The sequence below is a fragment of the Mastacembelus armatus genome, chromosome 17 (genome assembly GCF_900324485.2).
Source record: "Mastacembelus armatus chromosome 17, fMasArm1.2, whole genome shotgun sequence".
In the NCBI taxonomy this organism is placed as follows: domain Eukaryota; kingdom Metazoa; phylum Chordata; class Actinopteri; order Synbranchiformes; family Mastacembelidae; genus Mastacembelus; species Mastacembelus armatus.
Genome location: NC_046649.1, coordinates 8,898,704 through 8,914,189, shown reverse-complemented (window position 1 = coordinate 8,914,189; position 15,486 = coordinate 8,898,704). Strand labels below are relative to the sequence as shown.

Below are 15,486 nucleotides of genomic sequence, written 5' to 3'. Positions count from 1 at the left end.
ATAGATGGCACTGATCTGAGCTCATGCGTTTGACGCGCATCCTTGGTGCCTTTTTGCGGACAGTTTGAATCGCTTTGCGCAGAAATCCACAAAAAGAACCAAAGTGGCCAATAAGCGCAAATACGCCAACAAATAAGCTCACACTCCGGGTTAATTATAGGCTAAGACCGTGATTGTGTCTGCGAATGATGAGAGAGAATGAGAGAGAGAGAGAGAGAGAGAGAGAGAGAGCTCCAGTCTTCTTGAGATTCAAACTTTTCCATCTCCGCCTCTGCGCGTTTCCATTCGCCGGGAAACGCAGGGTTGACCACTGTGCCACTGGTCTAGAGCGCACAGATCTGCACCGAGGATGCCGGGATCATCTTATTCACTTTAACCCACAGATCACAAGTGTTTTAGTTTTCTTTCCTTCGTTTCACTGCAGCAGTATGAGCGCTACGTGCAGCAGTTACTACAGCGCTGACGGTGTGTTTGTGGACGGCTTCTCCTGCCCCAAACCGGGAAACACTGCTGCCGCCGTTTACTGTTGCGGATTTAATGATGTTAAGTATTGCTGTGATGATCCCAACAGTTTTTTCCCGTATGAGTACCGATACATGTGGTGGCTGAGGTAAGGACATCAGACAGAAAGCATTTTTAAATATGTATTTGTAGTCATTTAGTCATTTCCCCCTGTTTTACTTATTTTGTCATATCTATATCTATATCTATTTTATATCTATATCTATGTATCTAAATGTAGATATAAATATATATGTGTGTGTCTGTGTGTACTCATATACCCATAATTAAGCTTTCCATACCTTCTCTTTTTTCATATTCTTTTTTCTGCCCTAATGTGTCTCCTTATTGTCTCTCCTCTCCTCTCTCCTCTCTTTCATCTCCTCTCTCGTTGTCTCCTCTCCCCTTGTGTCCTCTCAGTATCGGTGCTCTGGTTGGGCTCTCCTTTGCAGCAGTGGTCCTTCTCGCCTTCCTCATCACCGTATGTGTCCTCTGCTACCTCTTTATTGTCACCAAACCCAGTCGTCTTGACAATGGCCTACCACTCAGAGTGCCAGGTGAGCATATATGTGGCCTCTCTCACAGTAAGTATAATATTATAACAAGAATTCTTGTTTCCATATATTCTTAGGTGCTTTTCCTGAAATCCTTCAGCTGTTAGACAATGGCTGAAATCAGCAGTATTCTCAGGCTGTAATTTTCCCACTTTCAACAGACGGTTGAAGATTTGTTACCATCAGTTTTGTGTAATTGTCTATGTATTTTTTATCAGCTGATTGTAGTGAGGGATCCAGCCATGCACGAGAAACCTGTGCCTCTGGTCCTCCAGGATTCAGAAAACACTTCATGAGCAGGAAGCTGGACTGTGATAACCAGGCGCCAGACCCTGAGCGTCTTTTCCAGAGGTGTTTCACAGCTGCTGTCACTGCTGTGAAAGTGGAAAACCCCTAAGAGGCTGCAGACAGACTATTTTTAAAAAAAAAAACTTGCTGTTCAGGGGTCAAGACAGCAAGTGAATCTGAAGCAGACTGTGCTGACAGTATGTGACTATGGCAGAATGTCAGCTCACATAATCTGGTGTTCAGGAGGCATTGTGGTGCTTAAATGGAGTGAATAATGAGTAATACCAATGACCATTGAAAAAAAGAACCATTATGAGCACTGTAGATCGCACACTATGAGGGCTCTATCTATGACTGGAAATTAATTATGCCTCATCTTTTTGAAAAACAACTTATTTAGAGAGTCTAAAGAACATTTTTTCCAGCAGTTTTAATTTTTGGTGTTGCAGACTGAATTTGAAATGGATGAAAAGGTCATTTATGCTCATCAGTCGACACTCAATAACCCCTAATGACAAAGTCAAGTCACATGCTGAATTTTTACTTCAAGAGGCTTAGGGCACTATAGGAACCCAGCATGGACAGTCAAATAGTTAAAGGAACAAATATACAGAGACTTGGGGAGAAGCAGTGGTTTTCAGTAGGGATGTCCAGATGCAGTACCAGGGCTGATCAAGGCATTTTTTTCAACCTGTATCAGCTTTTTGGAGCACAGACTAAGCCTGATCCTTTGTTTTATATCAGCTGTCACACGGGTGTTGTAAACAGAGAGTACAATCTGCAGAAATATGCAGCTACAATCAACTCAACTCTGCAGTGTTGACAGAAAACAATAACTGTCCAGTAACCAGTTGTTACTCCTTCAAAATGAGCTTTTCACATTCAATACTACCAAATTGATATAACAACTAAAAAATAAACACTGTACAGAATACAGAGTTCACTTATCACATTTTCCTATAATGAGGAATTTGATTTGTCTTTGTTGCTACTGTGACTGTTAAAGTGAAGCTGTCGCACCAATCTGAATCACTCATTTAGGAACATCTTAGAAGCAGGCGAAGTTTTTCTTAATGCACTTCAGAGCGATTCAACAGTTATGCATGTGCACTGGATTAAGTTGAATAATTTTAATATACTTGAAGTGTGCAAGGTGCAAATGTTATGTCTAGGAAAATACAAATATTGGACTGGGACTCAGTTTTGGCAGATAGTTAATATTAACTGGGGGACCTTGATCTCCACTGACATCCTTAGTTCTCAGAGGGTTTACTGGGTTATCTTGTTGACAGGTCAGTATGGACTGTAGTGTATGATGCACCAGGTTTAGTACACTCATTGAGACTGAGACAAACCTACCAGTGAGAGACAACTTTGGCTGTGAGAGTGTGTGCTTCATTGTCATGGTGTCTGCCAGTGACTGGAGTGTTTGGAGTTCAACTCAGTAGATTCACATTTAGTCTCATCAGACCAGAGAATATTTATCCCCATTTTCTCTGAGTCCTTTAAATACTGGTTGACAGCAGCCCAAGTGAGCTGTCATATACCTTTTACTCAGAGTTGCATTCATCTAGTCACTTTACCATAAAGGCTTGATTGATGGAGTGCTTCTGAGATAATTGTACTATTCAGTCTGCTTGTCTGTGTCTGAGGGAAGCTCTATTAGGGCCAACTCTAGGAACAGTCCTGGTGGTTTCTTTAATTTGACAATTGTTAAGGTCACTGTGGTCCTGGAAACACTCAGAGCTTTGGAAATGGTTTTATATCCTTGCTCTGATCTGTGCCTCACCACAGCTTTATCACAGAGGTCTACAGAAAGTTCCTTGGACTTCATGGTTTTTGCTTTTTGTCCCAACATGATGAGAGAATTGTGGAGCCTTATGTACACAGGTGTGTGCCTCTATAAAATACAGTAGTTATTAAAAACATATTTCTTTACATCTTTGTCATTACCAGTTACTGGGTGTAGACCGATGGGTATAATAGCAGTTTTATCCATTTTAAATGAAATCTACAACACAATAAATGGTGGAAAAACATGAAGGGGTTTGGTTGCTTTGAGCAGCAAATTTAAATTTAAATGACTTCATATGCAAAGGAAACAACACAGCTGACATCCAGGATGTACAATCAGCTACATATAGAAAGGATGAAGAAGATGAGGCAAGAAAAAGGCCTACATACACCAAGACAACAGCTGAGCCTTGACAGCAACGATGTAAAGTTAAGATCAACAACCTTTGTAGTTACATCTGTTACCTTTTACTCAGGGACTGAAGGATTTGTGGTGAAGACTGAGACTAACACTGTGCACAGTGTTTCTTTTAACCACTAAGGATCCCTGAACTTAACCAATGAGGATTCTGCTGGAGAATGAACGCCTCTTTAACAAACGTCCTTTAGCGGCAGAGCTTAGTGAAATCAGTGTTACTAAAAACATAGCACATATGGCACATATGGGGGATCGGTGAAGGAAGTGGCTGTGGCAGCAAACAAAGCTCGCATTGGAAGTGAAACAATGCAGCTGAAGCCTGGATGAAACAGCTGATGTCCATCAGCTTCTGTAATACAAGCACAGCTTCAGTTCTCTGGGCAGAAATAATCAATGGGTTTTGTACCAATCTAAAATAATTCCAATGGAATTATTGGTTAGCACTGTCACCTCACAGCAAGAAGGTTCTGGGTTTGAACGCCAGTTGCCCTGAGGCCTTTCTGTGTGCAGTTTGTCTGCGTGGGTTTTCTCTAGGTACTCCATAGACGAAAACATATGCAGGTTATGGTTAGGTTAATTGGTGACTCTACATTGCCCCTACATGTTAGTGTGAGTGTTTTTCTGTCTCTACTGTGTGTGTCAGCCCAGGGATCGGTCCAGGGTGCACCCTGCCTCACCCAATGTCAGTCTAAACTGCCACATGTACAGATTTAACAGAAATGTCATTTGTGCCATGGTCAAATCTCTGTTTCCTGAAAAAGTGTCCAGTTATGGTATGTTCCTTTCAGCTTGGCTTCAAACAGAAGCGTCTTCAAGAATGTCCAACAAATCCCGTCCTTGTTGTCTTGAACAGGGAAAAAAAAAATCAGATTTTGGCCATTTCTGAATGTAATGTGAATGAGATTCTTCTGCTGACACTGCTGTACTTTTTTATCAGTGCTGAAAAGGACATTCAGGTTCTCATGCATCTCCAATTGCTTTATAGCACAATCAATAGTGCGAGGTTATCAGTATCTAGTGTACTGGTGGGGCCGTATATGATGGTAAAACAAAGCAAGTTATTCAAGACAAACACAAGACTTTCTGATCATTGTGCCACTGATCTAAAGGACATTTTGTTAGAATCCTTTATTCAAGGATTTCACACTGACCAACCAGTAAATATGTATTTAGTACGTTTTAATAAGGAAAGATTTGTAGACTAAATTAATCTTATCAAATTTACAGCACATTTGGATTAAACCCCTGGAATAATAAGTGGACACTGCATAACAGTGACATTACATGTTTCACCAGCCTTCAAGCTTTTGTCTGAAGAGTCCAAATTACTTTACAGTGTCATTATTTATAGAAAGGCATACATACATGTTGCATTAGAGTGGACTCACTAACACACTGAGCTCGGTGCAGTATATACTGGATAATCAATTCCTTGTTAAAACTTTCAAGTGCCCTTGATGCTTTTTTAAAACTCAGATTGGTAGTTTATGTATTTATAAATAATGGTCAATAATTGTCATGTGCAGTGTTCATAATTAAATTTTAGGTGACAACTGACATCAGTTTTAGATTCTGCATCAGAATCTCTGTTCCTTTTCCAAGTGTCTGTCGAAAAAAAATACGATAAAAAAACAAAACAGAATCCCATTGCTATTGAAAGGTTTTCAAAATTAAATGGAAAAAGATGCAACCTGATTATTATGCTGTGATGCTGCAATTTCACTCATCATCAATAATGGCCAGCTGTCATGAAGGCAGAACAACAATCACAACGTTACGTTGGTGAAGTGATGTGAAATTTGAACAGAATTTTATAAGGTTCACATACTGTACATCCATATGTGCTATCTACTTAAGAATATAAACACGTAAAACTGATAATCATTACTGAATCCTATAAATAGTTATGACTTAAAGGTGCGATTTGTAAAATCTGAGTGTAATCTAGTGTTGAGACTCTGTGAAAGGAGACCTGCTCCCTATGTAGATTTAAAAGGCTCATTGTAAGATTAAGAAAATCCATGGATGGTGTTTTCTGGTGATTACACACTAATGACATATTTATGAATACTATATTCCATTTCTGCTAATAGATCACTGTAAATGTTACAGATTGAACCATGAAAGTGCTGATTCTTTCATTGTCACTTTGGTCATTAATGGCACATGTTACTGACACTATCCCGAAAGAAATTTTACCATAAAGCTGATGTTTGTTGTGTTTGTATTAAAGATACCCAGCTGAGCAACTCTGATTATGGAGGCTTTCTCTGTCACTCTCTTCCATTTTGATTTAAAGCCGCTATTCCAAAGATTAGATGGTGTGCTAAGACAAGTCAGAAAGGTTTAAAATGGTTTTATTTTATTGTATTTTAAGTACAGTTTTTATATTTGCCACCGTTTAGAAAATTCTAATTCAACTTTTAATACACATAGTTTATTTCATAAAACATTAAAATTTAAATGAGTTTACACCATCAAAAATTCTTTGTCCTTTACCTATTTAACCTCCTAAGACCTAAGCTTTGGTTTGGATTGCATTTTAGATTTCTTCTAGCTATTTGGGGTTAGGTGAAATTAAATATAATAACCAGATATTATCTTTAAACATGAAGCACTTCTTGAAAAAAATGATGTCCACATATGAGGAACTCAAGTGTCCTCCAAACACAATCAAGACACCATTGTGTAACAAAGTGCAAATCCCTTTTATTTCCAGCCTGAACACCGTTTTCAACATTGTTCATTGTCACTGTTATGTTAAAGGTATAACTTTTTCAACTTCTGAACATGGATATGGAAAAACAAAACATGCAACATATCCAAAAACCTTGACAATGTGCTCATGTTTTGTTATTGCTTTTGTTTTTACTTTTGCTTTTTTTTGTAACCCTCCAAAACTACTACTCCAAACTAGGAATCTCCTTTTTGTCTGTGGGAACAGCTGATCCCATTTAACCTTAACCAGATTTGTTACACAGAATTAAGTATTATATGGTGCAGACATCCTCATGTGTGGACGACAGGTCATAGGAGGTTAATAGTAGAATGTGTTGTACCAATCCAGTGCTATACTCTCAGTTTTTACGAGAAGGGTGTTGAAGTTATTTTACGAACAATGTAGGGTAGTCCAAAAAATATTAAAAGTTTCTAGCTGGTTCTTGCAATTTTTAAAACTGAGCTACAAGACTGAAGTCAGACTTTCAGTCTATAAATAATAGAAATAGTAGTAGTAATAGAAGAGAAAGACATTACATACACAGAAAATAGCTTCATCTACCTGAAACGTAATAACTTCACAATTCCAGTAATTCCTTATACAGAAATGTCTTTCCAGTGATTGTGGTTGAAGGGGCTAGTCCATATACCATCATCTTTTCAAGATGATTTTTTTACAGCCGTTGGAGAAGCAAATTTAAAGACGTCCAAACGTCTTATTCCCTGTTGACAGGATTGCTGGTGAAATGTGGCTCTATATGTGGTGACACAAAGAGCTATGTGTATTATGAGGTACAGACAGAATTTATCTCTGAGATCATCCATCCCACCTTTATCATCTGATGATTTACAGTAAACAAAGTTCATTACAGGAGGTAAGAATTCACTGAAACAATATAAAACCAGGTTTTACTCACTGGTATTTTTTAAAATAACTGACACATATTGGTACAGCATGGAGACTCTTGTTTCATGCATGTCTTATTTGATTATACTGCCACTGTCTGGCTTTAGAGCACAGATGCAGCAGTCTGTAAGAGTCTGTTCAATTATTGGCTCTGTAGCTTTCACTGCTAACCCAGAATTTGTCCAAAATATTAAAATAAATATGTTGATTTTATTCCAGGGAACAATGGGTGTTTCTCATACTTTCCATTATTTTAATTATTAATATGTTATATGATATACCCTTTATTTCTGTGGTATTTAGCCTGTTGGTATTTGATATGCATTTTACTGTATCTGGTGAACAGCAGGTGACCAATCATCACCTGCTGATAACATCTCTACAGTGTGGTGGCAGCATGATGTTGTGGGGGCAGGGAGACCGAATGAAGAGAAGGATGAACTCTGCTCAATACAGAAAGGTGGAAGAATTTAAACCCCATAAAAACATCTGTGGAGAAATGAAGATCAGTTCACACACATTCAGTTTGGCAGAGTTTGAGAGGATCTGCCAGGACGAAGGGGCTAAACTGTCCAAATCCAGGTGCGCAATGCTTGTCGAGATTTACCCAAAAAGACTCTAAGCCAAAAAAATCTATCCATTTAAAAAAATTGTATTCAACACAAAAGTGTGTGCAAGAAGTAACAGGCTCAATACTTTTTAAAGACACTGTTACAGATGTAAGACAAAGGGCCAATCTAATAAAGTTACTCATTAACATCTCTGTCTTAATGTCACGGTACAGGAGGGGTGACATTATGGCATGTCATGCAACCTTTGCCCAGGAAGTGTCTTTATGTTTTCAGAAGGAGGTGAAGAAGACAAAAACTCTAGGTAAACATCAGGACACCTGCTCAATCAATTGTCTTGTTTTTGACGGGTAAGTCACTTTAAATGTTTTTTGTGTTTTTCTAAGTTGTGTAAGTTGTTATATGAGCACCTGGTAGTTTATGTGATACGACTTTATTCAGGTGTAGTCACATGACTTCAGTGGCTGACAGTGTCCTGAACTGCACCAGTTGATAAACCTTTACCCATTTTATTATTACTGTAATTTGGAGTCTAAAAAACTACATTCAAACTATGCAGCACAGAGACATGGAGGCATCTGCTTTCTTAAATTCTGTATTATAAGGGACATAAAATATATGTGTTTACATGTGTGTTGTCTCAAGTTAATCAGTAAGGACTGCAGTATAATCATGAACATTGCTGGCAGGTCAACTCCCTAACATCATGTGACAGTTTGTAAGTAGATAAAAAAGATTTAAGTATTTTTTTTTCTTTCAGGTAAAATTGTTTTTATTGTTTTTATTTGCAGCCAGTCAACAAAAAAACAAAACAAAAAAAAAAAACCAGTGTTGACTGGCTGATTGAATGCAAATTTTAGCTCATGGATTAGAGATTACCACCATTTTTTAAAAAACCCATACACTTGTAATTCAAAATCTAAAAATTCATTTTGACATCCAGAGTTTACTAATGTCCAGTGGTTGAAGAAACATTCAGAGCCTTTACTTTAGCAAAAGTAAAATATAAAAAAGACTAGATAAAACCCTCAATTTTAAGTACATGAACTGAACTGAAAGTATATTTTATAAAATACTACTAATGGATTAATTGGCACTGAAAACAGGTTGGGATATTTTTATTGGAAAATGTTGTCACTTTTGAAGAACTTTTGTACCCTGAACATTAGTTTACAGGCTTTACAATGGCTTGAATATAAAATTGCACTAATCCTACTATTGGTCATATAACTGTAAGTCCTACTGCGGATTAGTGTGATAACTAAAGGTTTTTTGTTCTGTATAACTGAAACAAATTTGAATTTTTGTTTCATCCCATTTACAATGTATTAGACGGCTGTACATGGACGCTACAATAAATACAAAAGAGGAAAAAGGCTAAAGAGGAACAAATCATACCCACAAGATAAGAGGTCCCTTTGTCTCTAAACATGGTTTGCCTGATGTTAATCCTCTGATGTTCCAGTGTCAGTTTTAAGCTTATTGAAAGTCATAAGACACGGGTCAATTACTTCATGGTCAGAAAATATGAAACATAAAATGTGTCTTGTTTTTTAAAGTTTTATTTAAAACTAACACTCCTGTGTGTGTATTGGAAGAGTTGTCAGCTGATATAATTGTTCCTGTTACAAAAGGCATCGGAAATAAAATCCCAGTCCTTTTAGCATGTGAACATATGTAGTGAAACTCCTTTGATGCTTTGAGATTGACACATCAAGTGTGTATATTCCATAATTACAGTATTTTAGAGCAGCTTCCTCTGTGATTCCCTGAATAGTTAAAGTAACACAAACAGAAAATGTTGCACTTTTCATGACTCTCAGTAAATGTAATCACAGATGATGATTTTATTTCCTTAGGTTTTGTGACACGACTGAAAAATGGATCAGTGGAGCTGCAGCATTTTTGTGGTGTTTTTTCTTTGTGGTGCATTTACCAGAATAGCACATCCTGCTTTTATATCTGATGGGAGGTACGAAGGCTCTCAGAGACATCTTCTAATGGAAGAAGATCACAGTAACAGCAACAGCTCTGACATTATAAGTAAGTAACAAAAGGAACATCATCGATTTACAGCCGGGTGTGTTTGAGGAACTTTCAACTTTATAACACTTAATTTATGGGAAACATTTCAAATCCATTGCTGTAGACTTTTCTTTCTTTATATTGCTGAAGGAAAATGCAATAAATGTTCTTCCTGATATTTTCCAGGGGCAGCCAATCCAGATGGGAGCCCAAAGAGGCTGGAGTGGTCCTATCTGGCTGCAGCACTGGGCACAGTCCTCGCCATCTCACTCCTCATCATGATGGCAGTCAAGTTTCAACTCTTCCATCGCTTCCTGGCCAGCTACAGACACTCTCTGCTCCAAGAGACTGATGGGATCAGCCAGTACGGTCAGGAGGAGGTGTCCTTCCCTAACAGTGTGTCACGCAGAGTGGGAGTGGTGGGAAGGACTGAGAGTGGGTTGGATGATGATGATGATGGGTTCATTGAGGATAACTACATCCAGCCCAGTGAGAAAGTCAGGGCAGAGAGAGAAATACAGGAGGAGGAGGAGGAGGAGATGGATGACAGCGATGATGATCTTCAATTCACTATAGCATGATCACATTTACCTATATACACCACACACCGTTGTTGCTGTAACTATTTCTCCAACTACACATATATATATATATATATATATATATATATATATATATATATATATATATATATATATATACACTAAACATTATCAACACTGCCACTGTTTATATGATGATATTTCAATAGCACCTGTCAATCCCTTTCATAGTCATTCACACTGAAATTTCAGTTTTTTTAATAACTGACAAGCCACAATCTTTATTGTACTCTGAAAGTGTAGGAACGTAAGTGTATTCATGTATTTTTGTACATTTGTATGTGTGGTCTGAAATCCTTTTACTGAAGCCTAATGAATAAATAAATTTTTATTAAATTCATTCTGAAATGTACTCTCATTACGTGCACTATTGTTGTTGTGTAAATAGTATAAAAAGCACAGAACACATCCAACACAGTAATGTAATGATTTGATGTAAACACTTACTGAGTTTATTTTCAACCACACTTCCCACATGTGTTAAAATGGGTTCATTCACACAGGTTACATCTGTTCTTATCAAATTACTGAGCCACTGACAGCACTCTGGTGCATGTTGCTGATCTGCAGAAGATGTTCAGCAGAAGTCTGTTTTTGATAAAGGCATCACAGAGACTGGAGGGAAGTCTTTGTTCTCCTTGTCATCTATTTTTTTTCTCTCAGGATCACTTTCATCCTTTTTCCCATTTATCCCGTTCAGATGAGGCTGGTCCTGCTGGAGGACGTCTCTCTCCTGGTCTGACTCATCTGTCCTCCTGAGACACTGAACACCTGCACAGCTCGGCTCCCCAGCCTCCTCGCTCTGCTCATTCTCATCATCCTCCTCCTCCTCTGCTCCCTTCTTCTCTTCAGGTGTATGTGTACACTGTAGCCCACGACTGCTAGAGCCATGCCTGCCCCAGCAGCCATCAGCACCAGACCAGCCAACAGCATTTCGCTCCTGTCGGGGCCACGGCTGCCAGCTGTGGCAACACAGAGAAGCACCGTCCCACAGAGTATCACAGCCAAGCCCACAGCCAGGATCAGTGCTGGGTCGGCCATCCCGCCGCTCTTCAGCTGGTCGATCCTACGCCGGCTGCGCACACAGTTCATGTCCTGGATGGCAGAACTGAGGAGCTGCTTGAGCAGAACAGCCAGGGCTAAGAGGCAGAGCGTGGTGCCCACTCCGAGGCGCCATTCACCGGACAGGCTGGTGGTGGTAGATAGGAGGCCCACGCCGCCGAGGCCCAGCCCCAGTATAAGGGCCACTGAAGCACAGTAGCACAACAGGGAGTGCCGTGGCTCTCTGAACCACCACAGCTCCACCTGGTCTTCCAGGACATGTCGCTGCATCAAGGTGGGGTCCATGTAGAGGCTTGGGGGCCGACGCATGGTGTGGTAGAAGGTCTGCATCTCAGTGTGCAGAATGCAAATTGGTGATCAAAATAAAACAGTATTACCTACAAAATTAGCTGCTCAGTAGACTAAAAGTAAAGTACTAAAAGAGTTTTTTTCTTTTTACCACAGCTATGCAGACTGCATTATCAGGAGAAACATCCTGTGCTTCATCTTCAGTGCTGATAAAACAGTTACTGACATGGTGTTAAATGAGTGTCATATTGCTGTCCATCTATTTGCATCTCATCAGTCAGCTTTGGTCAGAGAATTACAGTGGTAAGAGTTGAAGATCCGGCAGTTGTTTGGTCTTGTTTTATTCTGTAGAACAGACAGTGTTTCTCAGAAAATAATCCCATTCCAAGGAACATTTTTCAGTTGTCCAGTAATAAACTTCATTTGCTCAAGTTGCTTGTCAGGGCTCAGTCTCTTCTCAGCTGATAAAAACAATCCTGGCTTCAAGCTGGAGGCAGAAAAACAGAATGGGCTTCAACAGGGTAACACTCACTGAAAGAAGAAAAGTGATGATGATGATGATGATGATCACATCCTGCCAAGGTGTTGTGTGCTTCACCTGCCCATATGTCTGCTCGTGATCCGCACAATGGCTGCCCTGGCATCACAGGTCGATTATCTGTGCCCTCCTCACTTACCTCTTTAACCCAGTACCAGGCAGAACAGCGGACTCCCTCCGCTTGCTCCTCGTCTCATCACACAGGAACACCATCTTGTCTGGTTAAGTAGGAAAAAGATGAGGCACAGTAGCAGCGTTGGATCATGGCTTGGACAGAGATTGGAGACATTGTCCACCATGCTCTCACACAGACAATGGGCTCACCAATGAACACAATGACTGTGCGGCAGGAGGCGGGTGATAGTTTGTGTGGGACGTGGAGGGGGTGTTGTGTTGCTGTTGTGGAGGGTTGAGTGATGTCAGTGTGAACTGATAATGGTGTTTCTGTGAGCCCAAAGATAGCGTCATTCACTCACTGAGCTGAGTCTCTTACACTGGTCACAGTGAGTGGTGCTGACCAGGGCTTCAGCTTATAGGAGAGTGGTGTCAAAGTTACCATCTTGGAAAGAAAACAAAAATGTAATCTGAAAAATGATCAAATTATCACTTACATGCCTTTTAATCATAACTATCTCTTTTGGCACTACCTTGTCAGCGAATGCCAATGAATTCAGGCTGTTTTATCTCACATTTCACATAATGAAGTCCCTGGTGTTCACACCATCTAGATCCACTGCAGTTTTTCTATTGCCCTCAGTTTGGAGTCAACTGTGCCCTAATCTGCCTTCTTCAGTGAGCTGTTTCTCCTAAAGCAGATAAAGCAGACCAGCCTGGCTCCAGAAGATGAAGACACATGCTTCCATGAGCTCTAGGATTACTGACAACATGGCAGGCCACATTTTGAACAGGTGACAGTCCTCTCACATCCCTGTTCACCCTGCACACTACTGATTTCCAGTACAATACCATTTTCAGAAGTAGAACAGAGTTGTTTTAGATTTAAAAATGGTTTGCCCTGTAACCTTCATTTATAGTGGAGCTCTTTTATTCATAGGCAATATATAAACTCAGCAACATGTTCATACTGATGTGCAGTGCTGGTCCCAGCTCTGTCTACCTTCTCTCATGTTGTGTGTCTACATTAAACATAATAATCCATATTACTACATTATAATAATACACCATCACCAAAAGGTACCCCAGTGTAAAAAAGGACTCTTTAATACGTTCAAATTTCACAGGACTTATTTTCATATATATATGTATATTTATATGTGTGTATATTTTTATATTTTGTAGAGACTACTGTAAGGTGTACATTTCTCATCAGGATAAAGAAAGTATCTATCCTATCCTAGTGGGACAGGCAAACAGAATACACTTTCTCCCCCTAGTGGACATTGTCATTAAGTGTACAATTCAATGATTGAATATACGTAGCCTACAGAATACAGGCCTACATGCCTCATGCCTAATGTCAGCTGGGATTGTATCTAAATTTATCCAGATCCTTACTTTGTTATTTCTAAGAAAATAAAACTTGATAAGACAAGATGTGGAGAAATGCACAATCTGAGGGTGTATAGATAAAATCTGTTGTAATGTTTTTGCACCTGTAAGTAGACACTGGGAGAGCTTTTAGTCTTGTTTTACACCATGTTAGAAAATACACTGTCTGTTTGTTATGAATACCGCCTTTGCCAAAATTAGTAAAAGCAATTAGCCAGAAATCAAGCACAAGCTTAATCAAGTAGTCTAAAACATTTGTAGAAAATACTGTGCGAGGTTTTTATGAGCAGTGATTAGCGTCTTCCTGAACAGCTGTTAAATGTGTTTATTTGTTTATTACACCCGTGACAGAAAAGCCTGTCATTTTGTGTTTTGGAGATAACTATTGTTTCCTCAAACCTTCTGATGATAATGACTTTAACCTCATAGCCACTGGACTATTTCAAATTAAATATGAGTGTAAAACCACATCAAAGAAGAAGACAGAAGTCTAAACTGTCCAATTACATGAATTTCACTATATGAAGCTGTAAATGCACCTGTTAAAAACAATATAAATTATGATAATGTGGTCTGGGCAAAACCCAAACTCTATTTTTTAATAGGGCAGGTAGCTAAAAAAATATGCAGTCTTTTGTAATTTCATAAATTAAATTGGTCCTATTGATAATCTTCCTGTGCAAAATATGCATTGTAAGGATTAACCAGAAGAGGGCAGCAGCCTGCAGGTTTGAAATGCAGCCTGCAGGATGCCCATCTAATAATACTGTATATACAGTATATGTAGGTGCAGTGGCAGAGGACCTGTTACTTAAGCAAAAGCTGTGATAATAGCGTTGGAAAATGCAAGTTAAATAAATACATGCAAAATCTTACTTACAGAATCATTTAAAATCTAAATCAACATGAAGTATTAAAAATAAAAGTTTTAAATATGCAGAAAATAGTCCCCTAAGAGTGGTACATTATTGCATACATATAAATGGCATACTAATATTGATGCATTAATGTGTCATTTTTATTTTGCTGTTGTAGCTGTTTAAAGTGGAGGTAAAAGCTAAAAACTATTACAGTAAAGTAGCTACTCACTATGCCTGTCGAAGTGAAGTAAAAGGTGTAATACGTATCCCTAAAATGAAGTCTAGTGGAAATATATTGTAGCATTTGGGGTAAAATACATGTACATTAAAATTGTACAATAGTATAGAACTGGAGTAAATAAACTCACATTTAGATCTATTTCCTAAGAAACATTCACATTCAGTATTCTTCATATTTAGATGATTGTCAACCCATAAACAATCTAGTGGGTTGGCCACATGTAATTCTTAGTACTGCTCTTATATTTGCATTATATGTATAGTACATGTATATTGGTCAAAATGAGATGAAAGACGTATTTTGATATCACTTATTCTGTAAGAACACTGTACAGCAATAATCTACAGTTCCATCAAAGTTTTACAGATTTCGTTTTAAACCAAGTAACAGTGCAGTTTGCACAGAGGGAGGATAAAGTATTGCTTCAACACATAAAAAAAACTGTAGCGACATGTGATTCACAGTCTGACAAACTGGTGTCCAAGCATGTGTGACAGAGAGATTTGTGCGAACAGTTTCTCATTCTAGATTTACTTTAATCTAATTGCTTCAGTGCTCAGAGACCATCATTGTGTAGCTACACTATAACTGAACCATAAAGTCTGTCGATTC

At 38.8% G+C, this 15,486-nt stretch overlaps 3 protein-coding genes across 3 annotated transcripts; 2 read left to right on the top strand and 1 right to left on the bottom strand.

Annotated features, from left to right (window-relative positions):
- The first annotated feature begins 413 nt into the window (after positions 1–413).
- Positions 414–1,452, top strand: LOC113134771 (protein shisa-like-2A). Its single transcript, XM_026314285.1, has 3 exons — positions 414–610; positions 922–1,058; positions 1,274–1,452. Exons 1-3 carry the CDS (start codon positions 429–431, stop codon positions 1,450–1,452), a joined length of 498 nt encoding a protein of 165 aa, XP_026170070.1. The 5' UTR covers positions 414–428.
- A 6,535-nt stretch (positions 1,453–7,987) lies between these two features.
- On the top strand, positions 7,988–10,701 carry LOC113134639 (leucine-rich repeat-containing protein 19-like). Its single transcript, XM_026314095.1, has 3 exons — positions 7,988–8,099; positions 9,609–9,792; positions 9,961–10,701. The coding sequence occupies exons 2-3, from the start codon at positions 9,630–9,632 to the stop codon at positions 10,353–10,355; spliced, it is 558 nt and encodes a 185-aa protein (XP_026169880.1). The 5' UTR covers positions 7,988–8,099; positions 9,609–9,629; the 3' UTR covers positions 10,356–10,701.
- A 371-nt stretch (positions 10,702–11,072) lies between these two features.
- tmem125b (transmembrane protein 125b) lies at positions 11,073–11,768 on the bottom strand. Its single transcript, XM_026314305.1, has one exon. It carries the CDS (start codon positions 11,766–11,768, stop codon positions 11,073–11,075), a length of 696 nt encoding a protein of 231 aa, XP_026170090.1.
- Between the last annotated feature and the right edge of the window lie 3,718 nt (positions 11,769–15,486).